Source organism: Peromyscus maniculatus, chromosome 15 (assembly GCF_049852395.1).
Source record: "Peromyscus maniculatus bairdii isolate BWxNUB_F1_BW_parent chromosome 15, HU_Pman_BW_mat_3.1, whole genome shotgun sequence".
Lineage (NCBI taxonomy): Eukaryota > Metazoa > Chordata > Mammalia > Rodentia > Cricetidae > Peromyscus > Peromyscus maniculatus.
In genome coordinates, this window is record NC_134866.1 from 56,754,217 (window position 1) to 56,773,617 (window position 19,401).

A 19,401-nucleotide genomic window follows, 5' to 3' on the forward strand; every position below is an offset into this window, starting at 1 on the left:
ATGTGATGGTTTGAGTGTAATTGGCCCCCATAAGCTCATAGGGAGTGGCACTAATAGGAGGCGTGGCTTTGTTGGAGTGGGTGTGGCCCTGGAGGAAGGGTGCCACAGTGAAGCTGAGCTTTGAGCTCTCATATATACTCAAGCCAGGCCCAGTGTCTCAGCTCACTTCATTTTGCCTGAAGGTCAAGATGTAGCTCCATCTCCACTCTCAGTTCCTTCCCAGCACCACGTCTGCCTGCACGCCACCATGTCCTGCCATGATGATAATGACTAAACCTCTGAAACTTAAGCCACCCAATTAAATGTTTTCCTTTGTAAGAGTTGCTGTGGTCATGGTGTCTCTTCACAGCAATAGAAACCCTAACTAAGACAATGATAGATAGATGGATAGATAGATGATAGATAGATAGATAGATAGATAGATAGATAGATAGATAGATAGATAGATAGATAGATAGATGGTACAGACAGACAGACATAGGCACAGGTATAGACACAGAAACAGTATAGACAAAAGATTTGTTGTCCCATTTGGACCCACATAAAAGTCATCTGAAATAGGGCTCATAAGATGGTTCAGTGAGAAATGATGCTTGCCATGAAGCCTATATGTGAATTTGATCCTCAGGACACAGATGGTAGAAGAGAATACTTACTCCTTAAAGTTGTCCACTGACCTCTGTGTGTGCACTTGTACACACACATAAAGAAGAAAGAAATGAAATTTCAAAAATTAAAAAGGAGAATCCCCTGAAATGAAGGCCCAGAAAAGGAATTGCTAGGTCATAAGACATAGAAAGTTCATAAGATTTCCAGATATTGACTTCTAAATTACCAAACATTCTGTCCTTCCATCAGCAGAACACAAGGTTTCCATCTGTCCACATCTTCAGCAGCACTGGATATTACCTATCATACTGGGACTTTGGCTATTGTTTGAAATCATTCTAGAAGGAAGGTCATGTACTCAAGGAAGCCAAAGCATTGAAATCCCAGGGTGATTCAAGTCAACACAGTTATGCTACCAAAGAACATAACCCAAAACATCAGTTATATGTAGCAACAGGCATTTGATGTATGTTTATGGACTGAGTTAGCTCAGCAGTTCTACGTCAGGCTAAGATGCTGGAATGCCCCTGCCTCACACCTGTGCCTCTCTGCAATCAGGGAGCTGACCAGCTCTATTTTTCTCGTCGTGATGGTAGAAGCACAAGAGGAGACCTAGTCACTCTTGTGTCTGCTTCACACCCGTATTCACTAAGATTGGGCCTTGGTCTAGTAAAACTCATTCACCAGGGCAAGAGCAAAACGGATTGCAAAGATAGTGTGTATAAAGACAGACAAAGATTGGTGTCCAATAACGGAATCTAACATCTCTGGCCATCCAGAGCAATGTGTGTAAATTATATCTCACTGTTGTGTAGTGAGGGAAAATACGTAAAGGTATCTTAAAACCAGCAAGGAAGAATTTAATCAGGACTGTTACTGTAAGGAGTGAGACTTTTACAGTACAGAAGATAAAATGAATTCATTTCCACTGAGACAAAAGGCAGAAGAATTTTAATGTTCCAGCAGGCTGGTGAAAAGAAACCATAGAACATTTGAGAAGATACTGGTCCGAGGGATTAGACCATCTGTCTTTGCTGACTGGCACACATTTAAGTTGAGTTTCTATTTTCCACAAAGAATGGGAGATAGAGACCCTAAGCTTTTAGATTTTATTTTAACCAATACATAAAAAACAAGATGTGCATATTAATAGGATGAATGTAAGTGTTTAATATGTAATCATGTTATATAATAATGGGGATATGCATATTGATTGTAAACACTTATCATTTCTTTTTAAAATATTTTCAGATTTTTAAAAATTTCATCTATGTGAGTGTTTTGCCTACATGTATGTATTTGTAGCACATGTGTGCTGTGCCTAAGTAGTCAGAAGAGGCCTTGAATCCCCTAAAACTAGAATTAGGGGTAGTTGTGAACACCATGTGGTTGCTGAGACCAAACCCAGATCTCAGCAAGAGCACTAAGTGCTCTTAACTGCTGAGTCATCTCTCTAGCCCAATTTCCATCATTTCTTATGGTGAAAATTTCAAAATCTTTTCTTCTGGCTTCAAGTGGATAGTACTATCCATACCATCTACATATAGTGGTGTCTGTACTCACCCACCTGTGAATTAACCGACCAGAACTTCTTGCTCATGTGTAAGTCCACCTGAGTGTCCATTGATGAGTCTTTTCTCATATCCCACTCCACCACTATCCCTAATTTCTGGTAACCTCAATTTTAGAATTCTCAACTTCCATATGATCGACGTGTTTTAGAGTCCACACCAGTAGCACACGCAGTGTTTGTCTTTCAGTGCCCGGCTTACTTCCCTTCACACAATGATCTTGAGTTCCATCTGTGCTGTCACAATGATAGGATTTAACCAATGAGTAATAATGTGCTGTGTATACATACCAGAGTTCCTTTATTTAGTCATCAGTTGAAGACTCTGGTCATTTTAATTTTGGCTATTATTGTGAGGGGAACTGCAGTGAACATGTTTCTTCAACCTATAGATTTCTCTCATACACACACACACACACACACACACACACACACACACAGAGCAGAGGGGTTGCTAGATCATTTGATAGTCCTATGGTGTGTGTGTGTGTGTGTGTGTGTGTGTGTGTGTGTGTGTGTGTGTGTGTGTGTGTGCAGGCTAGAGGACAACTCAGTTGTTGTTCCCCAAGTGATGTCCCCATCTTTTTTTTTTTTTGAGGCAGGTTCTCTCATTGGCTTGGGACCAGTTAGGCTAAATGGGCTGGCCAGTGCACTCCAGGGGTTTGCCGGTCTCTGTCTCTCCTGTACTGGGATTGCAAACCACTACACATAGCTTTTTTAATGACGTTTCTCAGGGCTTGGACTCTGGGGAATGATTGCAGAGCAGGCACTTCACTGATGGAGCTGTCACCTAAGCCCAAATTTAATTTTTTGAGGCATCTCTACACTGTTCTCTGCCATGGCTGTGCAAATTCCCACTAGCAGCAGACAAAGGCTCCCTTACCCACATCCTCACCACAGCTGTTATCTTCTATCATTTTGATGATCTCCATCATACAATGTCCAGGTGATTTTTATTTCCTCTGATAGTTGTGGTGCTGAACACTTTTTCACTGGCACTTGGCCCCATGTTTCTTGATCACATTTTGGTTTTTTTGGTTTTTTGTTTGATTGTTTGTTTTTCAAGACAAGGTTTTCTGTGTGGCCCTGGATGTCCTGGAACTCTCTCTGTAGACCAGGCTGGCCTTAAACTTAAAGATTCGACTGACTTTGTCTCCCAAGTGCTGGAATTAAAGGTGTGTGTCACCATCACCTGACTTCTTGAGCACATTTCAGAGGAATGATATCGAGTTTCCCAAAACAGGCTCTCCTGGACTGCTAAGCCTACCAGAGACTGGGAGAAAATGTGTGTCTCAGGCCAGCAAAAATGGTCAGCTGGTAAAGGTGCTTGTTATACATGCCTGGTGATAGGACTCAGAGCAAACTTGTAAGGAAAGAACCAAATTCATGGCATTATCCCCTGAGCTCCACATAGGCACTTCCTTCCACGCCCCCATCACATGCAATAAAAGTAAAAATAAAATAAAATACATGTGAAGGGGACAGATGAAGAACTGCAATTTTCCTAAAGTAAAGCCTTTTTGATAAGGAAGTGAGAGATCCACAATAAAGCAAATGTGTGGTAAACTTTAGTCAAGTTGAAAAGAATGTTAAGGCCGCATTGGCTGCTGCATATGAACTGTGCAGTAGTAACCAGAGTCTTCTCCATGGATAACGTGGTCAGAAGCATAGAATTCCATAACTCCCTCCTTTGAAAGTTGATGTCTCTCTGTCCTGATGGCCTTAACTAATCCTTATCTGATTACTTTCCAAAGCCCCCTCCCCTGGAGACATTCCAGGATAGGTAGATGCTCAGTTTAGTTAAACCACTTGCTATGTGAAGACCCGAGTTATAGTCCCCAGAACGTATAGTACCACACACCTGTAATCCCAGTGGCCCCAAGGTGAAAGAGAAGATGGGACAGAGAATCCTGGGGAGCTTGTGAGCCAGCTATCCTGGTATGCACATCACCAAACAATAAAGAGACTCTATCTCAAGTGGGATAGCAGACACAGACCAGCACTCAGAAGTTCTCTGACCTGCACACATGTCCCTTAGCACATGTAAACCCACATTCATTCATGTGAACACACACATACACATACCTCCATAAGCATCATATACACACCATACATACTCTCAGACAAGTATACACATGTACATGTAAAATAAATATCTTAAGGTTTTTACATTGTTAATGCCTCACAATGGAAATTAAACTGGCATTAGTTCTGTTGGGGAAAAACCATATTCAAGGTATCTTAACTGCATATATATGTGTAGACAAATTCTAAACAGTCTTAGTAAGTAAGAAACACAGAGCCAAATACAAAGGTAATAGCCAAAGAGATCAGAGATCCACGACTACCTTATCTTACCACCTTACCGCAGTCACTTCCCCAGAGAGAGCTTCTTCCTGCATGACTTGTGTTTTTATTGCCTTTCTGTTCTGCCTTCTCCCTGGCTCTAAGCCCAGACACATGACTTCCTTGTCACTTCCTGTCTATACAGACTTCCAGGTCTTTATGATTGGTACTGGGATTAAATCCTCATGTCAGCATGCTTGGCTGTGTCCTTGACCACGCAGAGACTCTGCCTGCCATGTGGTCAGATTAAGGGCATAGGCTACCACCACCATACTTCTGCTTAATGGCTATTTGACCTCTGATCTCCAGGTAACTTTATTTATTAACATACAAATAAAATCACATTTCAGCAGAGGTAAAATGTTCCACTCTGCCAAGTCTGAGTCCTGTAGCTCAGAATCTCCAGGTTCACAGAACTGAGTCATACCATGATCCAAGTGGCTTGTTATTGAGCAACTGAAATGACTATTACACATGGCACTGATGTGTACAGCCTGTTGTATCGGAGAGCTCATGTTGACTTGAGCTTTGGGGAGGCAGGAAAGTACATCAGAAGCTGTGATACACAGGTCTAAAATATCTGATTGCCTGACCATTTTTGGCTCAGTGAAAAGTTGTTTCTCATTTAGTTATTTGTGTGGTGTCTGATTGCTAGTGGGTTTTAAATATTTTAAATTTCATTTTATCTTGTGTGTATGAGAGTTATGCTTGCATGTATGTGCACTGCATGTGTGTATGATACCTAGGGAAGCCAGAAGAGGACATTGGATCTCCTGGAGCTAGAATTATAGATGATTGTGAGCCACCATGTGGATGCTGGGAACTGAACCTGGATCTTCTGCACGTCCAATCAGTTCTTTATTGAATAAGACATCTCTCCAGACCCTAGTTGTTTTGTTGTTTGTTTGTTTTTTAATTTATTCAATTGTCTAACTTTTAGGGGGCTTTTACCCTTGCAATTTACCTTCTTAAAAAAAACTTAGCTATTTGTAGGCAGACATTTTTGTCCTGCCAGCTGCTCTCAAAATAACCACACAGAGACTTAATATTAATTATAAATGCTTGGACAATAGTTTAAGCTTGTTTTTAGCTAGCTCTTATAACGTAAATGAACTCACTTCTAGTAATCTACGTGCTGCCCTGAGGCTTGTTTGCCTCTTGTACAAACTTCCCATTCTGCTCGCTCTGTCTCACAGAATCTCTGACTCCACCCTTCTTCTCCCCAGTATTCTCTCTGCCCCCAACATCTTGCCTAACTATTGGCCAATCAGCTTTTTATTAAACCAATCTGAGTGGCAAGCTTTCACGGTGTACAAAAGGATTATTCCCTAGCATTTCTCCCTTTTCATCTAATTAAAAAGGGTTTTAACTTTAATATAGAAAAATCATATACAACAAAAGCAGTTATCAAGTAAGAATTATAGTTACAATATCCAGTTCATTTGTGTTTGGCAAAATTAGAGAAAATACTATTATTTTTCTTATCTCTGTGTGTCTAAAATTTTATATCCAATTTACCTTTTTATCATAACTAAGGAAAACATTAAGTCTAATTATTTAGTCTTTAACTCCATCAAAGACCCCAGAAGGGTGTAATGTTACCAAATGACAAAGACATCTGGCTGCCTGGACAGTCACCCTAAGTTCTTTTGTAACATTGGGGCATCCAACTCTGGCCTGCAGACCTGGTATATCTGACAGACATTTTTGAGAAGCAAGGAATTTTGAAAGACTGCCCTACCTTGTCTTGGCAAAGTTTGGCATTTGCTTTTTTTTTTTGCATCCTGTTGGTCCAGTTTGGACAATATACTATCAGCAATTGAGGCAAGAGCAGTTTCTTTGCCCAAATGGCTAGCTCATTCAACCTAAATGAACCCATTTCTATTAATCCATGTATTGTTGCCTGGCTTCATGGCATTACCTGTATTCCAGTTACATCTTGCTCTCCCAGCAGTGCTCACTGTCTCCTCTAACTCTGCCTTCTTGTCTCTGCTTGGATTCCCCACCAGGCTCTATTCTGCCTTGCCCTAGGCCATAGCAGCTTCTTTATTAACCAATGGTAGCAACACACATTCACAGCCTAGAGAAAGACCATCTCACATCATTTCCCTTTTCTGTCAATCAATAAAGAAAGTTTTTCATTTTATCATAGTAAAATTACATATAACAAAACAGTTATCAAATGAGAATTACAGTTATAATGTGTATTTGTATTTGGAAAAATTAAAGAAAATGTTCTGTGTTCTATCCTATCTTTGTGAGTCTAAAGTTTTATATCTAATTTACCTTTTATCATAACTAAGGAAAATTATTATCTAGTCTTCAACTCCATCAAAGACCTCAGAAGGATATAATATTACCTAAGTAAATAGGAAGTGCATTGCAAGCAACTTCCAAAATTCTAGAAATGACAAGACATCTGGCTGTCTGGACAGTCACCCAAAGTTCCTCAGTAACATTGGGGCATCTATCTTCAGCCTACAGGCCTAGAGTCACTGGCATATTTTTTAGTGTAGCAGGAAATTTGAAGGACTGTTTTGCCTATTGGCAAAGTTCATCAGTCACTTTTCTCTGTGTCCTACAGAATGTCTGGCAGTTTCTTCTGTGAAGCAGGAATCAGAAAGACCATCTTGCCTTATTTTATCAAAGTTCAGTGGTCATTTTTCCCATGGGCCCTGCATGTCCAGTTCATACAACATACTGTCAAGCAGTCCAGGCCAGAGCAGTTTCTTGCCCAAATGGCTACCCTTGCCACATTGAAAGCAAACTCCATAAAGAGTTTCTCTGATGCCCATGAATTCATCTGTGAAGTGAATTGGTACTGCCAGGAATAGATGTTTCTCATTGTCATAAAAAACCCTGTGTTAACAAAATTTTTAAATGCCACCTTCTATAGGTTATTTGAAGACCATCTAACTAAAATATATCTCTGCATGATCCTGAAAACATATCTAACATATCTACAAATTTGATTGTTATAGATGACTAACTAACCTATGTTTTTTGATTATCCTAAATAGTTTATAATAATAGCTTTCAAAAATTAGAACTTTCCCTTATATTTTAAATAAACTGCATAGGTAAAATACCTTAAACAAAAATAGAAGTATATATACAATATATTGTAACAAAAGTAACCTTAACGTTGCATAAATATACAAAAATCCTTTAAACAAGAATAGAAATATAATATACAGTGTAACAAAACTAACTTTAAATTTGTATCACTATACCAAAATCCATCCCAATATAAAATATCTGAGATTATTAGTTGTCTTTTTATCCTATATTATTAAATTCCCCTAAATTATAACAAACATCCAAAAACCACCAAATGACCAATGACCATCCACACCACCAACTCTTGGGAATGTGAGCATAGTTTTCTCCATACTGCTTCCTGCTGTCTGTGGGCAAAGGCATCCCCAGGGGTCCCAGGGAAAATTTGAGATAAAGACCAAGTCCTGGGAAGACCAGCAGTAACATTTGTTGATAGACATCATCTGTCAAGTTTCAGGAGGTCTCCCTTGATCAAATCTGATCCATATCAACCTGGAACAAATCCACAGCCTCTTGTTCCCTGTGGAAACAAAAGCAGAACCACTTCTCCAAAGCAATGCATCTTTTAAGTTCCACTTTACAAATGTATTTTGTGACTTCTGTTTGAAAGCTAAGGCACTCCTAAAATATCTAGGCTGGTGTATGTCATCAGTCCCTCTTTCAGTCCCACGTCTCAGGAGCTGTTGTTTGCTTGTCAGCATTTAAAACATTCAAAATCAACACAATAATATGCAGGATCCAGACTCCCTGTGCATTTCCCATTGCTATGTGGCTTATTCTTTTTCTTGTATTACTTTATTTCTCTCTTTCAAGACTCCACCTTATTTTTAAACCATTTATTCCTTTCTAGAACTGTCCATACTCTTTTTATTTCATTCTTTTTTGTTTGTTTTTTGTTTTTTGTTTTTTGTTTTTTCGAGACAGGGTTTCTCTGTATCACTTTGTGCCTTTCCTGGAACTCACTTGGTAGCCCAGGCTGGCCTTGAACTCACAGAGATCCACCTGCCTCTGCCTCCCGAGTGCTGGGATTAAAGGCGTGCGCCACCACCGCCCGACCTTTTTATTTCATTCTTAATCCTACGCACATTGTAAAAAAACAAAACAAAACAAAACAAAAAACATTGACACCTGTTCAGAAGTTTTTCTGTCTGGACCTCACTTTACTGTGTATCTTTTAGCCTTTTTTGCCTGAATGAGCAAAAGATAAATCCATCATGCAGGATGCTGAGCAGCTTGGAGGCGCCTCTGTGTACTGCAGTGGGAATCTGCCATGCTGTACCTCAAGCCCACACACTATAGCATCTCTGTACCATGGCCCACATGAGAGACACAACTTGGAAGCCATTTTTGACCCTGGTTATGTGTTCTAGAACCCTTTTTTAAGCTTTTGCATGTTTTATGTGGAAATTTTTGCTGAACATTTGGGCACCATATGTAGCCAGACACTTTTCTCTGTCTTGCCCTATTCTGAGGTCCCACGGCTGCTTATAAAATAATCTTCTTGCTAGATAGCTCTTTCATGTTAAATTAACCCATTTCTATAAATTTATGTATCGCCACATGGCTTCTTGGTGTTACCTGTGTTCCATTACATCTTGCTCCCCCAGCAGCGTTCAGTGTCTCCTCTGACTCTGCCTTCTTCTCTTCTCTTCTCTCTGCTTGGATTCCCCACCTGCCTCTATTCTGTCTTGCCATAGGCCATAGCAGCTTCTTTATTAACCAATGGTAGCAACACATATTCACAGCATAAAAAAAGACCATCCCACAGCACTTCCTGTTGTCTGTGAGTGTTGGTATCTTTGGGCAAACCTTAAGAAAACTGGGTAATGATTAAATCTTGGCCTTGAAGCTGTTCTGGATGCTGGATCACCTGGGCCATTAGTTTTTATTGGTGTCTGGTCCCCTTGCTCTGATAATACATTAACTTTTAAAGGCAACATACATATCTGCATTAATACAAGTACAGACTCTCCATTGTACACAAGTCAGTCAAAGATAATTTTTTTGTTTTATGTTTGAGCAGGTAAAATACATGCCACATGTCTGGTAGTTCTTCTAGGTTTATTTCTTTAAGTTTGTAGCCAGGGTTTTCAGGGAGGTCTTCTCTGATCAAACCTGATCCATATCAGCCTGGAATGAATCCACAGCCTCTCATTTCCTGTGGAAATAAAAGCATAACCTCTTCCCCAAAGTAACATCTTTTGACTTCCATTTTGAAGTCAAGACATTTTTAAAATATATAGGTTGTTTAATCCAGCAGTTTTCATAATCGAATGTCTTAGCAGCTGTCATTCCTTCATCGGCAATCAGAAAATCTAAAGACAACATAATAATGTATAGAATCCAGACTCCTCATGTATTTCCCATCTTTGTGTGATTTTTCCTTTATATTACTTTATTCTTTCTTTAAAGACTTTATTATTTTTAAACTTATTTTTTTCTTTGACTGTTTATACCATTTTTTTTTCTCCCAAGTCTATGTACATTTTTAAACCACTGTAATCCATTTAGAGGTTTTGGGTTTTTTTTTTCTATCTGGATCTATCTTTACTGCACATCTGCAATCTTTCTTGTCTGCATGAGTAAAACTTGAACCCACCATGCAGTTTAGTTTATGGTGTGCTGGGAGGATTCACTCTGACAGTGCTCATGCTGGTGGCTCAAGCCCACAGGCAGTGGCTAGGAAACACAGGTCTGTCTCATGAGAGACATGAAGCTAGAAAGCCTTGGCTCCATTTTTGTGTGTTTAGAAACGTTTTTAAGTTTTTCAGATCTTATGTGGATATAAGTGCTGGACATTTGGGTGCCATTTGTAGGCAGAGTTTCTCTATGTCTCAGCAGCCACTCCAAATAACCATTCAGAGACTTATTATTAATTTCAGAAACTTAATTATTAAATTAATTATTAAATAAATGTTCAGCTGATAGCACCGCAAGCTTGTTTTTAGTTAGCTCTTATAACTTAACCCATTTCCATTCATCTATGTGATGCCCTGAGGCTCGTTTACCTCATGTACATACTTCCCATTCTGCTCACTCTGTGTCTCATGGCATTTCCTCCAACTCTGCCCTTCTTCTCCTGAGCATTCTCTCTGTCCTGAAAATCCTGCCTAGCTATTGGCCAATCAGCATTTTATTAAACCAATCTGAGTTGCAAATCTTCACAGTATACAAAAGGATTATTCCACAGCAGCTATTTTTTTTTTTGCTGGAGTCCTGTCTTATTATTATTAATTTAAAAACATTCTTATGCATTTAAAACATTAATCTCTTGCCTGTTTCGGGCATTACAAATATTTCCAGTGTAACATCTTTTGGTTAACTTTGCCATGCTATCCTCAGTCAGACAGATGAATTTAACTACATACAAATATCTCACACACAAAGATCTATATATCTGTCATCCACATACTGCTTTATTTCTCACTTTCAAGATTTTGCTTAAGCTCTGAAGCAAGACTGAGAAAATGAGTACATGGGTTTCAATAGTTCTTTAAATATGTGCTGCACACCTCCACCACTCTGGGTCCTCAGTAGGTATTATGGGTGATCATATCAGTAATGACCATTTTAACTTTTAACATTTTGTTGCATTGGCTCCCCTAAAGAATATATTTTAGTATCATACCACATTCTAGACCATTTTCACATTCATACTTTTACTTTTATAGTAAAACCAAACTATCAAAATGAGATGGAGTTTTACATTATATTCACTATATGTAGATTTGCAAAAACAATGATTATATTTGAGGATCAAATGCAGAATTTTTGAAAGGCTTTCATGTAATTCAGGCTCCCGTGAATTTGTTGTGGACAACAGAATTGTGTTGAACTCTTGATCCTCGTGCCTCTCCCTCTTAAGTGTTAGGAATTTAGATGTGTACTGCTATACAAACTTAGAGAGCCCCAAGTGATGAAATAACCACAAGACAAAGGGCAGTTTTTATATGAATCACAATCATTTGCATGTTGCTTCAGGGAGTAAAGTATTGAGAGTGGATATGGAGGGAGGTTTAAGAGGCCAGCATTGTAGTAATAATACTTAACACTTAGTTGGTGTTTTATGCTTTATTTTTCCTTAATCCATACAGTCTGTAGATATTAAGTGGAGCTACAATTTGGGCTAATCAGGAAAAATTAAGCCAAACCTTAACATAAGGGAGATGTAAGGAATTATTTCCTAATTATAGAGATTGTTGTATACTGGAAATTCTACTTGAGGATGTCACTGATTCTCTGGGAGTTTTAATAACTGCATGAACAGTTGAATCAAGATTGATCATATTGTCAGCCTCATTTCCAAATGAGAAATATCATAATGTATAAGTAAGTATGTAAAGGCCTTTCTCTTCCATGGGCATAGTAGAAAAAAAACCCACAGATAATTAGACTCAAGCAGCTAGTTGTGTATTATAAGCAATCCACTTGCCATTTCTGATTTTCTTTAACACTATATTAATATATATGATGTTATTTTTAATATATTAAATAGTGATATCACTAATTAATTGTATATATTACTAATTAACCTATTTATGGAGTTTGAACCCCCCTTATTAAACCACTTCTCAGTGATGACAAAGTGCTGAGGACAAAGTACTCAAGATATGATAAAACCAGCTCATTCCCTAATTCTTCTCCCCGCCCCCTCAAACTCCCAAGAACTCTACCTCTATCCCTTCCTGGTATTCAAAGCTGTAAGTTCTGAGGGTGAGAATATATGGAGCCAAGGATGATAGGAGGTCAACATGGAGACTCACTTTTCCATAAGGTTTTAGGTGAGTGTGAAATGTTGACCATGTCTGAGTCTTGTAAAACTAGTTTAATTGGTCAACATCATTGATCCTTTTTTTTTTTTTATATCAGATCAGATGAGACCAAGAGAAATGTCAGTTAAGCTCTGATTTATAGATAGACTTAGACTTACATATCCACCATTTAATCATGTTGATTTTTATTCATATTGGCATTTATACTCATTGCACATAGTAATAGGCTTCATGAAGACATTTCATCAAGCGTATCATGTACTCTAGGCATAGTCATCTTTCATACCTCTTCTTCCTCTACCCTCACCCTCCCACCGATACAGTTTCTTTCCATAGAAGTCTCATTTCTGCTTTAATATCATTTACAAATAATAACATTAAAAATGATTTGGTGCATCTCTATGCAATCTGGGATCCACACATGAGAGAAAACATGATTTTTATTTTTCTAAATCTGGCTTACTTCATTTGATGTGATGATTTCTATTTGCTCCCATTGCCTGGAAACATCATAACTTTACTCTTTTCAAGGTTAAATAATACTTAAATATATATTATGGATATATACCTCATTATCTTCATGTATCCTTCTGTTTATGGTCACTGATTCCATGTATTGGCTACTGTGAATATAACCACGGATGAGCAAGTGTCTCTGTGGTGTGTTTAGTCTTTTGACTGTGTACTCAGGAATCAAGTAGCTGGGTACTTGGTAGTTCTGTTTTTAGGATCTTGTTTATTGATTATTACTCATACTGAGCTTAGGGTTAAAACAAGCTCACTGAGTTCTATAGTAAGGGCTATATCCCCACCCTCTATTATTTATTTATTTATTGTTTGTTTGTTTTTGTGGAACTTCCATACTCAGGAAATAAACCAAGAGTTGACAACTGTGACTGCATGATGTTAAAATGTTCACATCGAAAGAACAATTAAGTGAACAAAGAGATGGCCTACAGAATGAGAGGAAAACTCTTTGCTAGCTCAATATCTAATGGGATTTTTGTCCAAAATATATATAAAGAACTCAAAAACCAAATACTGCAAACAAACAAACAAAAACCAAAACAACTAGTAAGGTGGGTTAATGAAATGGATGGAAAATTCTCAACAGTTCAACTGCAACTGGCCAGTAAACATGATAAAGTAGATGATGAAAGTGTTCAGCATTCTTAGCCATTGCAATTGGGGAAATGGAAATTAAAAACTACAGTGAGATCACCTGTCTTTCTGCAGCTGGAATGGCTATCATTAAGAAAACAAATAGCGGGGCTAGAGAGATGGCTCAGAGGTTAAGAGCCCTGGCTGTTCTTCCAGAGGTCCTGAGTTCAATTCCCAGCAACCACATGGTGACTCATAACCATCTGTAATGAGATCTGGTGCCCTCTTCTGGCTTGCAGGCATACATGCAAGCAGAATACTATATAATAAATAAATAAATAAATAAATAAATAAATAAAAATTAAAGAAAACAAATAGCAACACATGCTGGAGAAGATGCAGGGGAAGGAGAGCCCTCAAACACTGCTGATAGAATGTAAGTTGGTTCCACCACTATGAAAGCAATTGTGCTTCTGAAAAGCCAGGATGTATTTACAGGATTATGCTCAGAAGGAAAAGTATTAACAACAATAATGATGGTTTGATCTTACTTCAATCCTTAGTGAAGAAAACCTTCTTTTCCTGCGTGATAGGTCTCAATTAACTTTTCCCCTTTCATTCTGATGTTCCAGTGAGTCTCACTTCAATAGAAAGGCATGGCTAATGTGGATCATGTGTATCTCTTCAACAGGGACAAGTGATCCATATGTGAAGTTTAAAATCGGAAGAAAAGAAGTTTTCAGAAGTAAAATTATACACAAGAACCTGAATCCTGTGTGGGAGGAAAAGGCTTGCATCCTTGTCGACCATCTTAGAGAGCCCCTGTATATCAAGGTGAGCTGTTTCTTTGCTTTTCCGTTACAGAACCCGACTCAGAAATCTTTGTTTAATGGTTGTTTCTTGCGCCTTCAAAGGGGCTTCACCAAAGACCACTGTTGACAGCTTTAACCCAAGATAACAGGACACAAATGAGCTGGGACGACAAACTGCTGGAGGCCCTTCCGTGTGGACCCGTTCTGTTGGTGGACGCACAGAAGTGCGATGAGAACCACCTCTGCTTTGTGCTGTCAACAGACGCACTGCAGTTTGGGAGCACATGACAATAAGTCTCCAAAGAACCCAGCATGAAGGAAAGCTTCCACAGAAACCAGCATTTCTGCTTTGTTTTTGATCATGCCACTTAAGCTTTTCTTGTGGGAGATACAGGCTGAGGGGACTGTAGCTTCCTCTTTTTCCTGCCATGGGATAGATTCATACATTAGTATAAATTTTTTCCAAACTAGGGAAGTCATCTCACAAAAATGTCATTGTCCCTGCCATGTTCAAGGTTCCTGTCTAACCAGATATTATGAATGTATGCATATCAGTTTGCACAAAACAATAGACAGCATTGTGCTGATGTTCAATTAGCAGATAGATCCTCAGACTAGTGTGTAATCTTAGTCTCCTCACAGAGCTATGGTTCAAGGTAGCAGGACTCACTGCTCTGGCAGTTACTTCTGGAAATGTATATAGAAGATGCCACAGGTTTGCACTGACCAAAATCTAATGCTTCAGGCACCTGTTAGCCCAAATGGTACACCATCTTCTCTGCCTGCCAGCTCTGGCCTCACTGGCTGTGGTTGTATCTAAAGTCCTTGTTCTGAGAATCAGCAAGTTCCCGAGGCTCCTTTGATGGTAGATCATAAAGATAAAGGTGTAAGAAAAAAGGAGGCTACTTTGCTTCCTAAGAAATATAGGGCTTTGGGGCTGAAGAGATGGCTGAGTGATTCAAGCACTTGCTGTCCAAGCAAGACAACTTTAACTGGGTTCCCAGGCACCCACATAAAAAGCCGAAAGTGGCTGTGTACGTCTATAACCCCAGTGCATGGGATGGAGACAGACAGACCTCCAGAGCTCAATAGGCAGCCAGTCTAGACAAAGCATCAAGCTTTGGGTGCAACAAAAGAACATGTCTCAAATACACACATAGATATATACTCATATACGTAGGGATGTACAGATATATACATATAATGCATGTATGAATACTTACATACATACAGTAGAGAGCAATTAGTAAGATACACCCTGATGCCAACCTTAGACATGTGCACTCCATACACATACACACACGTGAGCAGGTACACATCCAATAGGATACCAAAAATTAGATAAATAAACAAGTCAAAAGGGAAGAAACTTAAGGTCTGTCATAGTATCAAAAAGGCACATGCCTTCCAATGAATGAGATCTGGCAGGGACAGAATGAAGAATCTTTCTCCTCTCCAGCTCAGGGGACCATGTATGACCTATAATGAAGGCAATGGAATTATTAGGCCTTAGAAACATTCCTGGAATTTCTCTGCTTCATGTAAACAAACGATTTGAACTTGCTCCTAGTGGGTATGGGAGACAGCTATGCATTGGGACTGAAAGTACATGCCATGAGTTAAGTGAATTGTGTAACAGTTGGTGCAGAACAGTTTCCTCAGCAGGGACTAAACCTTCCCATGCACACGATGTCCAATACAGATGTGAATCGAGTTTTCAAAGAGAACTCTGAATACTACACAAGAAGACTCATTGCTGAGTCCTGAAGATGAACCCACAGAAAAAGACCAAGAATCATATTTAAAGCAAACCCAAGTATAAAGACCATATTCCAGAGCATCATTCTTCACCAGACAAGTGAGCACCACAGTCCAAATGAGATGAAAAGGGCCCATAGCAAGACAGTGGGACAGGTAGGCATGGTGGCACTTGCGAGGCAGGAACAGGAGGATCACTACAAGTTTGAGGCCAGCCTAGTCTGCACAGTAAGCTTTGGGCCATCAAGGATGATTGCAAAGGCCTGTCTCTAAAGAACAAAACAAAAAGTCTTGGCATTGGGGGAGAGTACTGTTCATGTTGACTACAGGAAGAAGCTTTAGAGGGCAAAGGGGCTGTAGTTACCAAGATACTTGCAACTGTAGAGAAATCCACTGCAGAAAAAAGAAACGTAGTGTATAAACTCGGGTTGTTCATTCTATAAACATCGAATAATTTGGGAGAGCTTTTTTCTTTTCCTCTATTTAAAGTTAGTTGATTAATTTTTTTTAGGTCTGTATATGTATGAGTGCTTTACAGTCTTCAGAGCCCCACTCATATTTTTCTGTAAGTTATTTAGTCTGTAGACATATATTGAAGCTTCACTTTAGGCCAACCAGGAAGAGTGAAGCCAAATTTTATTATAAGGGAATTACGGGGTTCATATGGGTGCACATGTGTGGGTGCTGTGTCCATGAATGTGTGTCACTGACCAGGAGTCAGTGACCAGCATGTGGCTCCGCTGCCCTCTGCCTTACTTTTTGCAATGCGGTCTCTTGTGTGTTGCCTATTCTATGAAGCTGGCAGCCAATGAGCCCCAGGACCTTCTGTCTCTACCTCCCCGGGCACATGTAGCTGCACCAGCTTTTTTCACACAGGCTCTGAGGATCAGAACTCAGGTCCTCCTGCTTACATTGCAAGCATTTTACTGACAGAGCCCCAGCACAGCCTTTTAGATTTTTTTTTTTTTTTTGATTTTGCGAGACAGGGTTTCTCTGTGTAGCTTTGTGCCTTTCCTGGGACTCACTTGGTAGCCCAGGCTGGCCTCGAACTCACAGAGATCCGCCTGGCTCTGCCTCCCGAGTGCTGGGATTAAAGGCGTGCGCCACCACTGCCCGGCTTTAGCCTTTTAGATTTTAAAAGAATAAATATTTTACCTGGGGCACTGATCTGTCATGCTCCAGGATAGACTTTTAGATTTTAAAAAAATCAATATTTTACCTGGAACACTGAGAAAAAAAATTACGCCATTTTAAGATTTATCATTTCTGGTTCAAGGAAAGTGCTTTCTTCTACTAATGAAAAGGTCAAAGGTAATGGAGCTAAGAGATGACTTCATCACCTCTAGACATGATAAAAAGGGCTTTTCTCTCATCTGATTTATAGAAAGTCAAAAAATTTAAAGACATTCTTAAGGAGCTTAAAAAATCCCAACCTCGGTCCATGCCAAAGCCATGTTTCGTTATGTTTTCATACCTGGACTCCCTTCCATCTATGTCTTGAGGCACAATTTTTGGTGCACCTGTGTTCTGGATGTCTATTTGGTACCCAATCCTTTCTCTGCATTTACAATCACAGGACACCTTTTCCTCTACATTGTCATTCCTCCCAGGAGCCCCAAGTCTCACATGGTTGCTCTCTGAACACTCCTAGGGTACCCTTCTCCCTCCCTCCCAAGTCTTGCCAGTTGATTCCCTCTGTGTCTTGGTCAGTGTTTATTGCCAACTCCACTCCACCAGGAGCTACTTGCAAAGAAGGAACTAGAACTGGAATTTCCCCCATCAGATGCCTGTGAAGAACTGCCTTGATGGGCTATTGTTGTAAGAGGGCCCAGCCCACTCTGGGGAGCATCAAGCCCAGCAAGTTGCTTCTGCTCTAAGGGGACAGTGAGGGAGTGACAGTGGAAAGGAAAGCCTAGGCTGTGTGTTCTCATTGTCACTGCAAATAATAAGTGATAGGAAGGGAAATCATTTTTAATTACTTCTGCTGTAGACTTAGATTCTTTAATGGGATAGTGCTCCATAAAAATCATGTAGATTACCAGTTCATATAAGGACACAAATAGATTTATCAAAATTACATTAGACAGTGTGGGTTTTCTGTTCTTTGTGCTCAAGGAAGAGTAGTGTGTGTGTGTGTGTGTGTGTGTGTGTGTGTGTGTGTGTGTGTGTTTGTGTGTGTGTAATAAATTGTCAAAAGTCATATTTTGAAATAAATATGCTACTAGGCTCAAAACAAGAGAATAAAAAATCCATCTCAACTACACAGAAAAAATGGTATAAAATTGTTTTGTTTTGACATGATAAGAACATATACACAGGGCTAGAGACATGGCTGCTTTTCCAGAGGATCTAAGTTTGATTCCCACTATCCACAAGGTGCCTCACAACCATCTGTAACTCCAGTTCCAGGGCATCTAATGCCCTTACATGGTCTCTGCAGGCCCCAGACAAACAAGTGATAACAGACATACATGCAAGCAAAATACCCATTCATATAAAATAGAATAAAAATAAATGTTTTAAAAAGAATAACACGTGTATATGTGAGTATATATATTATAAATTCATAGACATATGTGTGCATATACACTGTAGCACTCACGGTTGGCTAACCCACCTGCTAAGGTCATACATTACATTACATACATCACAGACATAAAGAGGCCGAGAAGGAGAAACTGTGTCAGTTTGCTCTTCTCTCTTTCGCATTTCATCATACAGGACTGTCAGCCACAACTGCACTTGTACCACACGGAAGGAAATGCAGTCATTTGTAAAGCAATAATCATTTATTTTCATTTCTATTTTATAAAAGATGATTACTTTGACCTCTCAGATATAATATGAGAATAAAAGAAGACTTGACTTTATGCAATGTTTTATACTTTAAAAAATACACTTATATTTTAAGCTGATTTTTCATTCTCCATAGAGATTCTTTTGAAGAAAATCTCTAACCTTAAGCCTATTTTTACATGTTGTGTGTATGTGTTATCCTTTTATTTCCCTTGACCTTGGGTATTCAAAGACCCAAATAAAACAATTGGTGTGAATATCACTGAGTTACTATATGGCTTCAAGAACATTATAGCTTGGTGTTGTCTCTGCACAGCGCTGTGTGATTGCCTTACTGGGCTCTAAAATGACATTTATAGTCTCTGCAATAGATGATTAATCTTGCCTAAAATATTTCTCAGGAATGAAATGATTCTGCAGTAAATGGCACCGTGAAAACATTTGTGGGAGTATTTGGGTGGGAGCTCCCCTCAACCCCTGGCACCCTGGCATCCCTATACCCAGAGTCTGGAATGTTTGGAAGGCCCCTGGTAGAAGATCCACCTCAGCACCCTTTCCCTAAACCAAACAGCTCCTC

At 39.3% G+C, this 19,401-nt stretch overlaps 1 protein-coding gene across 13 annotated transcripts in view; it reads left to right on the top strand.

Moving 5' to 3' along the window:
- Mctp1 (multiple C2 and transmembrane domain containing 1) overlaps positions 1 to 19,401 on the top strand; it is a 589,465-nt gene that overhangs the window by 304,313 nt on the left and 265,751 nt on the right. For all 13 annotated transcript variants that reach the window (XM_042261777.2, XM_042261779.2, XM_042261778.2 and 10 more), the window contains exon 3: positions 14,150 to 14,292. In XM_042261777.2, coding sequence (XP_042117711.1) covers positions 14,150 to 14,292 — 143 coding nt within the window. The remainder of the gene's footprint in view (positions 1 to 14,149; positions 14,293 to 19,401) is intronic.